This window comes from Lactuca virosa, chromosome 9 (assembly GCF_052849685.1).
Source record: "Lactuca virosa cultivar CGN04683 chromosome 9, Lactuca_virosa_CGN04683_v6, whole genome shotgun sequence".
Taxonomy (NCBI): domain Eukaryota; kingdom Viridiplantae; phylum Streptophyta; class Magnoliopsida; order Asterales; family Asteraceae; genus Lactuca; species Lactuca virosa.
The window spans coordinates 222,845,587-222,859,341 of record NC_136434.1 but is presented as its reverse complement, the minus strand read 5'-3'; the positions used below and the strand labels follow the sequence as shown (position 1 = coordinate 222,859,341).

Sequence of the window (13,755 nt, the reverse complement as noted above, 5' to 3'; positions counted from 1 at the left end):
TTACTTTTGTTTTGTTCTAGTATAATGTTGTCCTTAATATGTATGCATGCATGTATACTTTTAATACGAAACTATTTATTTCTAAAAATATAGTTATTTGAAAATGTTAAATCAGAGACCTTAGTCCCAATGTATTTATAGTTTGTATATCTTATGTGGTTCGATATACTTAGTTCACTATAAACAATGCTCTGATACCAATCTGTCACACCCCCAAACCAAGGATGGCGGAAACGTCCGGGGGTGGAGGACTTCATGTATAGTATCACAACGAGTATAATAGTGCTCAAAGTAAATACAACCATCATAAATATAATTGAAAAGATTACACCATAGAATAAGTTTACATGTTTCAAAATCAATTACATTATGATGACAAAATGAACTATTTGACGATTTATCGTCCCATCCTCAAAATGCCGTTGGTTTTCCTGTTTCACTGATTTCCTGAGAATACAAGTAGTTTTGAAAAAGTGTCAACAATTAAGTTGGAGAGTTCATAAGAGTTTTGTTTGAGAAAGAAACCGTTTTCCTTGTAAAAGCGACAAAGTATGTTTCCAGAAAATCCAATATTTTCTTTATTAAGTGAAATGAATGCTTCTATGTTATGCGATAATGAACCCTAGAAAGACCCATAGATTTCCTTCTATAATCGCCCAGTGTATATAAGTTATATAAAATTTAAGTTAAATAAACCGTCGAATATAATGGGTCTGCCCTAGGTCCACAACCAAACAAGGAACAGGAAGTAAGGCGGGCCCACCAATTCTAAGTCGATTATGACTAGATTCTTATATAACTCTAGCATATACACTTAGCAATTATAGTTGAAGTCTAACAATTCTAGATGAAATATAGTTTTAACAGAGATATGATTCCAAAGAAAATCCTATATTTTCCTTATAAAAGTTATGTGGTCCTAAATCCCAGGACCGAAAATGAACAAGTATTTTCCATACTTAAAGATATAAAAGTAGTTTTTAAATCGGCATAAAACCCTTTTTGATTTGGAAGTGAACCCCTTTTCAAAGTAAAAGTTTCCATTGTAAACTTAAAAGATTGTTAACTACCTATGTGAGTCGCTATAACCATACTATGACAAGAAATAACCTGCACAACGTTTTTCATACGTTAAGATACTATGACTTTTGTCACCCGTAGACCTGCAGGTCCCGCTGTAGCTAGCAGCAAGGTGTGGGGTGTCAAACCCAATATAGATCTATACACAATTATCATGCTCTCCCTACAAGAGACTCTGGTTATAACTTACAGGAATTGGGATCCCGTACTCGAACGTACGGGGAGAGAATTGCCTCACAACCTAAGTTAACTAGTTTACACATAGTTTGATATTAAAACCTCTTCCGTGAAGGAAGTAAAATCACCTTTTCTGAATAAATTAGTGATATGAAATCCTTAAACTATTACTATTATAGTTTATTACGTAAGATATAAAAAACCCATTTGTTTTGAGAGTAAAACCTTTTTCATGTAGTAAAAATCCATAAACTATGCTTATTGAAGTTTATTATATGTATTCGAAATGAATGAGTAAACCTTATCATGAATGACTAAATTTCAGTTTATGATGATAAACTAACAAGAAAATACATTCAATATTTAGAACTTATTGTTATACACTTTTGCTCAACATAATACAAAGTGTTATGAAAGTTATAAGCTGTTAACTAGTTTTTAACCGTTCTGCACTGCTTTAGAAAAATCATAAAAAAATCATACGAAGTCGAAAACTGAATCCGTAAATTCTGAGAGTTCATAAAATTTGGCTAGTTTGTTCATAATTTTTATTATGATTTTTGGAAGCCTTTAACTTGTGTTAAAATGTTCATATTCACAGACTGGTCCGAATTCGTTTTTGAAATGATAGGCAGTTTTGTAAAAATCACCATAAATCGTAGAAAACTCTTATGGTGATGTGCAAGTAGTCATTTTAAAGGTATGAACCTGAAATATTTGCACCTAATACAGTTTTGAAAACTAAAATGTTTAAGTTGACCAAAACAGTCCGTGAATAAGACTCAACTTTCCTGATGAAAGCTGTTGTTTGAGTTTAGTTGTGTTCTTGGTGTTTTAACTTGTATTCCCCACCATAAAACTTAAGAAAAACATGAAAATGTAGGGGTATGAACTCACCTTGAGTGATTTCAGTAGATGGATGATGGAGAAAAGAAGTGTTTAACTCAAGAACACTTGGGAGATGCTTGAAGATTTGAAGATCTAACAACAAATATGACGATATTTGTGTAAGCAATCTATGATTTGGATGAAGGATAGTAGAATATCTAAGTGTAGGAGGAAGATACTTACCAAATGTAGAAGAAAATCTTGGACAATAGCCTTGAATCTCGAAATCTAGAGAGAGGAAGTGAGAGAGAATGAAGTTTGTCACTTGGAGGAAAATGAGAGTAATGTGAGGAGAGAGGAGAGTTTTCCAGCTCTTGACCAAGTGTGTGGCTAAAAAATGGTGGGAAAAGTACTATGGAATGACTGGGTATGGTGGAAGGACAAGGGGTTGTATTATGGAGGTATGGGAAGGTTGCTTGTGTCATACACTAAGGCAAAGTCAACACTCCACCTATAAATCTTACCTACTAGATTTTATTCTTAGGCAAGGATTTTCCCCAAAATATAATTAAAATATGAATATTTGGGGTTTATTATGTTAAAATACGAGTTTGGGTGAAAATCCCGCGTTAAAATCTCGAAAAACGGGCTCAAAACGCTAAAAATATTGAAAACCGGGCAAAAACTGCCAAATTCCGAAATTTGGGGCCGGAGGTTCGGTCCTAGTCCTTAGAACCGAAAGTAGGAGAAGAAACCGAGAGAGGGGTTCGGCTGCGCGGGTCGCCTCTCGGACCGAAGGTGAGGCTCGATTGTGCATGGGAACCGAGAGGTCTCGCAGGCTGCTCATCAGGAGGGACCGAGGGTCAAGATCTCGGACCGAAGGTGTAGCCTTCTCGGACCGAAAGTCCTAGTCCTCTCGGACCGAAAGTGAGAAGGGAAGAGCAGAAGGTCAGGCTCGGTTCGAAATGATTCAGGGGACCGAAATGGACAGAGCGCTCGGTCCATTTCGGTTGAGAGGGTTTCGGTTCTCAGGAGGTTCGGCTCCTAAGAGGTTCGGCTCCTAAGAGGAGTTTAGGTTCCTAAGAGGAGTTTCGGCTCCTTAAGGCTGTTTTTCGCATAGACTTCCGTTTTCGAGCGGTTTTCGACTAAGTTAAGGGCCGGTATGCCCCGAGTGATTATGAGAAGTTGAGAGAGATTTGGGAGAGATTTGACATACTTGGAGAGATTTGACATACAGAGAGAGATTTGGGAGAGATTTCACATTCTTGGAGAGATTTCTCATACAGAGAGAGATTTGGGAGAGATTTCACATTCTTGGAGAGATTTCTCATACAGAGAGAGATTTGGGAGAGATTTCACATACTTGGAGAGATTTGGGAGAGATTTCACATTCTTGGAGAGATTTCTCATAGAGAGAGATTTGGGAGAGATTTCACATTCTTGGAGAGATTTCTCATACAGAGACAGATTTGGGAGAGATTTCACATACTTGGAGAGATTTCTCATACAGAGAGAGATTTGGGAGAGATTTCACATTCTTGGAGAGATTTCTCATACAGAGAGAGATTTGGGAGAGATTTCACATACTTGGAGAGATATGGGAGAGATTTCACACACTTGGAGAGATTTCTCATACAGAGAGTTTTTGGGAGAGTTAGAGTGAAAGAGATTGGGAGAGACTTCTTTTGTGACCTTTTTGAGTGTTTGGCTTCGCAACACAAGGTTCTTACACTCTGTTAAGCCTTGTTATGAGTGTTATACGCTCTCGATGGGTATGGAATAATGTCCTATCGAGTAGATTCATCACTTACCCTGATTAGGGTTTAGAATTTCCGAACACGTGAAAACTCTAAGTGATACTTTATATTAAGATTGCGGGTAGTATAATAAGAGTCATGATGGAAACCCTAATATACAAGGGTTAGATGAGTTGAGCGGTTTGAGTTGTTGACTTTAGTTGACTTTGACTTGGCCAAAAATTGACGGTTGTCACAACAGTAACCTTATACCCCCTTATAGATCGAATTCGTGAATGAGGCCTACTAACGGTAAGGCTGACTTTGTTCTTATACATATATATAACAATTAACTATTAATATTATAATAGTATAAGGGTTGAATTTTAACTTTTAAAATTCTAAGGGCTTAACTTGGAATTAAAGTATTCATGGGAAAACTTTACAAATTCCAAAATTTGAGGGCAAGTTTGGAACTAATCAAAAACTTTTGGATTTTCATAACTTATGAGTTTAATTAAGGTTTTAAAAACTTTAATGAAGAGACTCTTGAACATCCATAACTTGAGGACAAGTTATGGAGTCCATAAAACTATTTATGAAAAAAAAACTCTTCAATTATGTAACCTATGGATTTTTAATGAATCTTTAAAAGAAATGACTTTTGGTAATCCATAACTTGAAGACAAATTATGGAATCCATTAAAAAACACATTTAGATCAAGAATTAACTAACAACAATTTGCAAATAATTCCTATGATCTACCAAAACTCATAAGTGTATGAACAATCATATCAACAATTTCAAGAATCATATAAACAAATATAAAACTTGAAATTTTGATAATAACTTTGAATTTGGTTTACCATAATCATTACCACATCAAAAACAGGTTTTATGAGACCAAAACAGTTTAAGGTAATGATTCTAGACCAATTCCAGCCTTAAAACTCGAATATATGCTGTCAGGGGGTTTCGAGTGCATGAACCAGAGTTGGATGAATTTAGGCATGGACTCGTCGAGTCCATACTTGGACTCGTCGAGTCAGCTGTCCAGACAGCATATAAACTTCGATTTTCAGCAAGTATAAATGAAAACAAGTCTAGGCTCTGATACCACTGATAGGTGTTGAGCATTCTAACACTCCTATGGTGTACATGCAACCCTATAAACCTTGGATCTATGTTTTCTCTATTATACATGCAAATACTCAATATTCCAAGGTTTCATCCTAACTAGCATAATATGAAGTATATACAATACAAGAATCTAGAAGAATGACATACCTTTTGATGGAGCTTGAAGTCTTGAACCTTTAAGAGCTTAGTGCCTCAAGTGTTGCACCTCAAATGGTTCACACAACACCAAGAACCCTTGGAATAACTAGAGAATAAGGATACTTAAGTTCACTCTTATGAAATCGGATTTGCCCTCTTGTGTCCACACACTAGTCCATTTCATGAACCATAGACCTCTTTATATAGTGTGGAGGATTAGGGTTACATTCATGTAAACCCTAATACCCATGACCTTTCATTTCCATAGGATCCATGGGTTAAAAACTCCATGGACTATTCATGTAAGCTTAGCCCAACCTAAATGAACTTGGCCCACCAAATATATATATATATATATATATATATATATATATATATATATATATATATATATATATATATATATATATATATATATATATATATATATATATATAAGAGTCCATATTTAATTAGTTACCTTTTGATCACTAAATTAATTCCAAATTAATTCTAGATCAATACTAATTAAATAATATGATTTCATATTAATATATTAGAACTTATAATATATTAATATAAATCACTAGTATCCTTTTTCTCATTTTGTCTATCCAATTATTCCGATGCCATGCAACCCAAATGGACCATGCCAAATCGGGTCAAGTACATACCAATTATAGTTGTGGACTTAGACTCTAATCCAACATACAGGTCAGGTGGCCTCTTTTAACTATGACAGTCGAGGATTGTTGACCCTGCATGGGAGGGTCTGGGTGCCGTACTGGGGCGGAGTACGGCAGGTATTGATGGATGAGGCCCACAAGTCCAGGTTCTCCATCCATCCGGGAGCGACGAAGATGTATCGGGATCTTCGCCCAGACTACTGGTGGCCCTGCATGAAGCAGGACGTTGCGTGGTACGTAGAGCGGTGCTTGACCTGCAGGAAGGTCAAGGCGGAGCACCAGAGGCCACATGGTAAAATGCAGCCATTGGACATCCCCGTGTGGAAGTGGGAGGATATTACTATGGATTTTATCACTAAGCTTCCCAAGACCGCACGTGGGGTCGATTCCATATGGGTCATCATGGATCGGTTGACCAAGAGCGCCCATTTCATACAGATCTATGAGAGCATCTCGGCCGAGAAGTTGGCCGAGATTTATGTGCGAGAGGTAGAGGCACGCCATGGAGTGCCTGTCTCGGTGGTGTCAGACCGAGATGTATGGTTTGCTTCCAGGTTTTGGAAGCGGTTTCACGACGAGATGGGTACTCGTCTCCATTTCAGCACCGTTTTCCACCCTCAGACGGACGGGCAGATCGAGAGGACGATTCAGACTCTCGAGGACATGCTTCGGGCATGTGTGCTAGATTTCGGTGGCAGTTGGGATACGTATCTTCCTTTGGCGGAATTTTCGTATAACAACAATTACCACGCCAACATAGAACAACCTCCCTTTGAGATGCTCTATGGGAGGAAGTGTAGGACCCTAATCTGTTGGGGCGAGGTCGTTCAGAGGGTCATGGGGAGTACGGAGGTAGTACTCAAGACCACAGAGCAAATTCAGCAAGTCCGGAGCAGGCTCCAGACTGCTCAGAGTTGGCAGAAGAGTTATGCCGACAAGCGGCGTTCGGACTTGGAGTTTCAGGTGGGTGATATGGTCCTCCTGAAAGTGTCACCCTGGAAGGGTGTTATCAAGTTTCGGAAACGGGGCAAGTTGGGCCCCAGGTTCATTGTGTTGGGTTATGAGCATTCTAACACTCCTAAGTGTACATGCAACCCTAAATACCTTGGATCTATGTTTTCTCTATTATACATACAATTATGAACATCGAAGGTATTATCCTAATCTAGCATACAAAATAATAAATATAACAAGATAGAATACATACCTCTTTGATGTAGAATGTCTTCATGAAGCTTGAGTGCCTAGTGCCCCAAGTGTGACACCTCAAATGGTTCACACAACACCAAATACACTTGGAATAACTTGAGAGAAACTTGAACACTCCTTGAAATCGTCTAGCCCTCACACTCACACATTAGTGCACGATTTCTTGAGCCATGGGATTCTTTTATATGGTGGCTATTAGGGTTACACCATGTAACTCATAACTTTACCCATTCCTTATGCTCCATGGATTTTAACCTCCATGGAGTATCCATGGGTCACCCCATGGACTTAGTCCAACATAAGGAATCTTGGATCACAAGCCCACATATATAAGAATGAATGATTTACACAATCAACCCATATATTTAATTAGTCTCCTTTTGATCACTTAATTAATTCCAAATTAATTCTTGATCAATACTAATTAAATAACCTTATTAATATATTAGAACTTATAATATATTAACCAACCTTAAGTGTTATTTCTCTCATTATAGTCTATCCAAATGCATGATGCCATGCAACCCAAATGGACCATGCCGGGTCGGGTCAAGTCTTACCAATTATAGTTATGGACTTAGACATTAATCCAACACATTGGTCCATTTAGGGTCTTGGCCCGGGTGGGGCGGGTTGCCTATCGGTTAGATCTTCCAGCAGAGCTCAGCCAGATCCACGGCACGTTCCATGTTTCTCAGTTGCAAAAGTGCTTGGTGGATGATTCAGCAGTGGTACCCCTTGAGGATATTCAGGTTGACGACAGCCTGAACTACATCGAGAGACCAGTGGCGATTTTAGATCGCAAGACGAAGGAGTTGAGGAACAAGAGGGTAGAGTTAGTGAAGGTGCAGTAGCAGCACCGGAAGGGTTCAGAGTGGACATGGGAGCCCGAGGAGGAGATGTGGGAGCACTACTCGGAGTTGTTTTCAGAATCAGCAGACTTTGAGGACGAAGTCTAAGACAAGTGTAGGAGAATTGTAACGCCCCGTTCCTGGTACGGACTTAATTCGTTAAATGTTCGTTTTATAAAAGCTACTCGACGAGTTGGTAGCCCTAACTCGTCGAGTAGAGGCCAGTCAAAGCGCGGTTTTAAATGAGGCTACTCGACGAGTCGAATCCCAGACTCGGCGAGTAGGCCGAGCTGGATGAAACCCTAATATTTAGGGTTTGCACCCTATTTAAGCAACATAATGGGCCTCTAGTCCGGCCTCCATCACCTCCAGAGCATTAATCCCGAAACCCTAATCCTCCATAAGTGAACTTGAGCTTTCTTGGTTATTTTGAGTGTTATTTGGTGTATCTTGAAGCTAGTGGAAGAGGTGGAAGATAGAAGACTCAAGGGATAAAGAGTAGATCCAGGAACCAGACCTCATTTGTCATCTTTTCTGGTAATCAAGCTTCCAACTTGGTCTTCTTTCTCTTAGATCTATTTGTCCCCATATTAAGAAGGTTTTGGCTCAAAAACCTTGGTCCTTGGTGTTGGGACGTCCCAAGTGGTTCATATCTCATATATAGGTTCTAGGGAGGGTTACATGGCATAAAGATGTAAACTTTATGGCCATGGTAACCCCATGCATCTTGTAGACCTCATTTTAGGGTCTTTTGAGCTTATGGACCCATGCATGGACATAAAGTTCTTAACTTTACGTGCTATATCGACCCTAGGAGGTCAGATCTACCCTTTTGATGAGATGAACTCAACATAAATCGAGTTTATAGACATGGACTTTGGGGGACTCGGTGAGTCGTTCTTGGGACTCGACGAGTCGGGTATTGGTTCCCCAACCTTTTCTGTTCCTGAGGAATCTGGTTGAGTCTAGAATGGGAACTCAACAAGATAAGCGTGATTATGGACATGGAAATAATGGGACTCGGCGAGTGTATGAACAGACTCGGCGAGTCCAAGGCAATCTCCCAACCCATGAAGACAGACTCAACGAGTTGTTCATATAACTCGGCGAGTCATAGACTAGACACATTCATATGATGAAGACGGACTCGGCGAGTTCAAGGAAGAACTCGACGAGTCAGTTGAAGATAGTCCCAACGTTATGATTGAAGGAGAACCCGTCAAGTTCATGCTAGACTCGACGAGTGGATTCGGGGGTGATATCGTTTGAAATACGAGGGACTCGACGAGTTGGTGGACCAACTCGGCGAGTCAAGTCAACTGGAGGTTGACTTTGACCAGAATGTTGACTTTGGCCAAGGGTAAAATGGTCATTTTACCCTAAGAATAGTTATCAGTTTTTGACTAAGTGTCCTTATGGAAAATTATAGTCGGAGAGTCGACGAAGCAGCAGACAAAGATTCCTCACTCAGAGTTTCAGCAGTCAGTCACACGAGGTGAGTTTCCTTCCAGTAGGAACGGGTCTACGGCCACAATGCCGGCTCGTTTAGATGATAGTAGTTCCGGACTGTGGTCCGATGTCGGGGTAGTCCCGAGAAGTAGTTATGTATGCTTGATGTCTTCGTGATTCATGCATGTTTGTGCGATGTGTTATATGTTTCGGACTCCGGTCCGATGCTGGGCAAGACCGATGCAGTTTATGTGATTATGTTAAATGTTTATGTTATGTTCAGTTTATTCCGGACTTGGGTCCGATGTCGGGCGGGGCCCAAGTTATTCCGGACTTCGGTCCGATGTCGGGCGGGGCCCGATGCAGTGGGCGGGGCCCAAGTTATGTCGAACTTCGGTCCGATGTCGGGCAGGGCCCGATGTAGTGGGCAAGGCCAAGTATGTGTTATATGTGTTATTGTATGGTATGTGGTAGTTTGGGGGTGCTCACTAAACTTCGTGCTTACATTTTCAATTTTGGTTTCAGGTACTTCCGGTAGCAAAGGGAATAGCTCGGGGTGATCGCATAGCACACACACCACAGTATTCAGCCTGGGATTGTTGAGACTCTGATATTTTATCATACGTTCTGTCACAGTATTTTGGGGATAATGTTTTGTTACACATGATACATGTTTTTCCCTTATGATTTTGGATGATTTATGGTTTATTATGATTTTTAAAATGAAATTTTTGGGTCGTATTTTTGGTTGTTACAGATGTGGTGTTTGCTAGCTTCATTTATGATGTTTTGTACTTAATTTTGTTGGCTTTTCTTGCTTGGCCTTGGTGTGTTTGGTTTGAGATGTCTGATGTTTGCTTTCTTGATATGGGGAATGTTGACCTTTTTGCCACTGGTTCTTTTAGAGTTGATTGCCTTTGTTGGTTTCCTTCCTATTAGTCCATTGCTCTTGTTGGTTCCCCTCATGTTTAGGATTTGCTTTTACTTCATTTTTAATTCGATGTTGTATTGTACTTTCACTCATCATCTGGATGGATTTTTCTTTTTATTAATTTATTGCGTTGTAAAAAAAACTATTTAAAATGCACAAACTATTTAAAACTATTTAATTTATTAGCAATAAAAAATCATTAATAATTAATCTTCATTCTTCATAACCAAACTTCAGGTCCAGTATTACACCAAATTCTATTTCTTATCTCCACGATAGTATATTACAGCCACCTTTAAATTTCCAACTAACTATATTAAAACAAAAATTGTCATGTTATACAAGTGATCATTAGCTTTGATTGATAAAATGTTTTAACCATTAGGCTATATCATGCCTCCGTCATACTCAAAATGAACGCAAATGGAGTTAGCAGTCCTGAAATATTTACAGAAAATGAAACAAATCATGTTTCATTTTTTTAAATTGATTATTTCTAATATAGATTAATTTTAGTAAAAAAAATATGGCAAAAATGACAACCCACGCCCTCTAAATAGCTAAGTTTTTTGAAGAAGTGTGACAAATCATAGATGACGTTTATATGACAGCATAAAGAATGTGACAAAAAATTTCACCACTCCCTCTAACTTATAAAGAATAATAAAATCTTTTAGAATTAATAATTATTATATTATAGTGTTTGTGTTCGCCTCTCGTTTGATAAGGGAATTGTAATAGATCGAGGATATTATGTTATATGTTAGTTTGTATCATATTACTGTTTCTAAGAATGTCTCATGTTTTATGAAAACAAGGGTTTAGGCCTTCCATCGACGAAGGGTGTAGGTAAAAAACGAAAGCGGACAGGATTGAAGCTCAAATCGAATTGAGAAGAAGTAGCGGCGAATGAATGGTAGAAGACAATTTAGATCGGTTTCAAAGAAAAAGGATTGGTTGATAATGGCGGTCAACAGTGATGCATGCAGAACACATATCACATGCAACCCATGACTAAGTACATTTAGCCCAAGCCACGTATCACTTCAAGGATATATATGATAATTGATAAAAACAGAAGGACTAAAGTTGCAACCCCTTAAAGTTTACTGTTCATAACCATTATTGGCCAACTTATATATATATATAATGCAGTTTTGATTAATATAAACAAAATATGGTCAAAAATAAATTGGTTTATACACACTATATTAGTATATTTTCATAAACTACTTATAAAAATACATATAAAAGCCTGCCATACATACAATAAAGATAAGAAGTAAAGCATAGAGTATTTATATGAATATATAGGGTTAAAAAAAATCAAAAAGTAACATTTTTTTATTTTATTTTTCTTAAAAGCGTACGTATGAGTTGATGTGTTGCAGAAGAGAGTTGTTTTATTTAAAGAAATGAAAGTCGAGTGGGATCCGAATCTTTTAACTTATTTAAGAGAAAAAATATAAAACGAAATTATAAAATTGCATGAGGTCGTCCTAATCTTCTTTGATTCGAGGAAAGTATTTGTTTTATAAGTGGTAATTACACATGTATTTGTATTTCCATCGTCACTAGAAATATCAAACCATAATTGATGTCACTGAAAAATGGATAAGAGAAATTTTATCAATATGTCACAATCTGGCATATATTCTAATGGATTTATGAATCGATATTTAGAAGTATAAAAGATATTTAATCTTATCCAAAAAAATCTTTGCCCTTTCTAATTAATCGAACGAGATTACTCATTTAACAAAATCAAAACAGGAAAAACATATAGTCTGCTATTAAACAATCATTCATGCATATGACATAGTCTATGAAAGATATTTTATTCACTAAATTTTTTTGATGTGAAAACTATATCCAAAAAAATCTTTGCCTTTTGTAGTTAAGCGAATCAGATTACCCATGTAATGCATTTAACATAATCAAAAAAGGAAAAACTTGTAGTCTAACTTGTATCTTTCATCTCAATTAACGTGCTACTAAACAATCAATCATGCATATCACATAGTCTGCATAGGTCTATAAAGCTGCCAATCATGCTACTAAACAATCAATCATGCATATCACATAGTCTGCATAGTCTATAAAGCTGCCAAAACCTGTTCTCAGTTCTCAATGAAAGAAATCATTACCAATTTACCATTACCTATTTACCTGTGGGATGTTGTCAGTTGCTCTTCACCAGCTTCTTATTCTCCCGAACAACAGAGCAAAGCCTCAAGCGAAGCTTTTTGACGTATGGAAGGTCATAGTCATAATACTCTCCATCGGACTCGCTATCGAATTTCCAGTTCCACACATCAGTGTCTCCTTTCTTCAACCTTCCTAGCTTGGCATCCAGTTTGTCAGGATCGTCACTGCTGTCACTGCTGTCTGACGGTTCCTCCTCCTCCTCCTCTCCTCCTCCTCCTCCTCCTCCTCCTTCACTCGTAAGACTCTTTTAGCCTGCTCCTTCTTTGGGGCAAACCTCCAATAATCCATCAGGGACATTTCCCATTTTCCACCATTCAAGGTCTCCACATTCCTCCATCCACCGAATGTGTTCTGCAATTGCAATGCATGTGGCCAAATGATTAATTCACTACTAGATAGCTTATTAAATAAACTAAATTATAAAACATACCACAGACCACTTGATGAAGCCATCCTGATAATTTCTTTTTATTCTCCAGTTGTCTCCTCTAAGCGTGAAGACCCCCACAGATTTCTTGAAAATGTTCTTGCTGTTGACGTCTTTTTCCACCAGAGTTAGCGCTTGATTACACTTTGAATTCCTGCACTGTAAATGAAATTGATTCAAAAAGCTAGCAAAACACTGCAAAATTTACAGAAAAACTTACGTTCAACGTTTTCGTAAATCTATCCACGTGATTCCACACAACTGGTACTACAAGAAGACGTTTGCACTTCAAACACCTAAAGCAGAGGTCAAACTCTTTCGGTTTTATTTCTGTAACCCAATCCGACTTCTCTACAACCACATCCAGTGTATATGTATACCCAACCATTGTTGTCCTAAATATTCTCCAAACACAGAACAAATAAATTGGATTAAACTCTTAACATTGAACAACGGTTGAAGAAATCCTGATGTCTCCGATCACAATAACCATGAGTTTCGCTTCATAAAACCCTAGATGTATACAATTGATATTCGTTCCATGAAAATGAAACTCAAGCGTCAAATCCACCATTGATGATGAGAATAGTAAAAATATAAACTAAAACTCACTGGAATCATAACCAAAACATTAACATAATATAAACATTAACTAAAACTCAAGCGTCAAATCCACCATTTATAACTAACACCCTCAGTTTCCTTCGTTTCCCACATTCTCCCCAAAATGAAGTTAACTCCTCAACCAGTTTCTTTTATATTTTTCATTACTAGTCCCTCCCTACCGTTTTTTATATCAACAAAATCAAATACTATTACTTAACGCAAAGTTTTAATCGCAGTTTTTATATTTGCTCAACTAAATATTAATTATATATCTATTTTGAAGCCTCTTTTGGAAATGTACTTTGCTGT

The 13,755-nt window shown here is 37.8% G+C and overlaps 1 protein-coding gene across 1 annotated transcript; it reads right to left on the bottom strand.

Annotated features, from left to right (window-relative positions):
• Positions 1–12,545: 12,545 nt before the first annotated feature.
• Positions 12,546–13,511, bottom strand: LOC145140350 (uncharacterized). The gene is made up of 3 exons (XM_079073868.1): positions 13,061–13,511; positions 12,844–12,999; positions 12,546–12,764 (listed from the first exon to the last, which is right to left on the bottom strand). Exons 1-3 carry the CDS (start codon positions 13,226–13,228, stop codon positions 12,546–12,548), a joined length of 543 nt encoding a protein of 180 aa, XP_078929994.1. The 5' UTR covers positions 13,229–13,511.
• Positions 13,512–13,755: the final 244 nt, after the last annotated feature.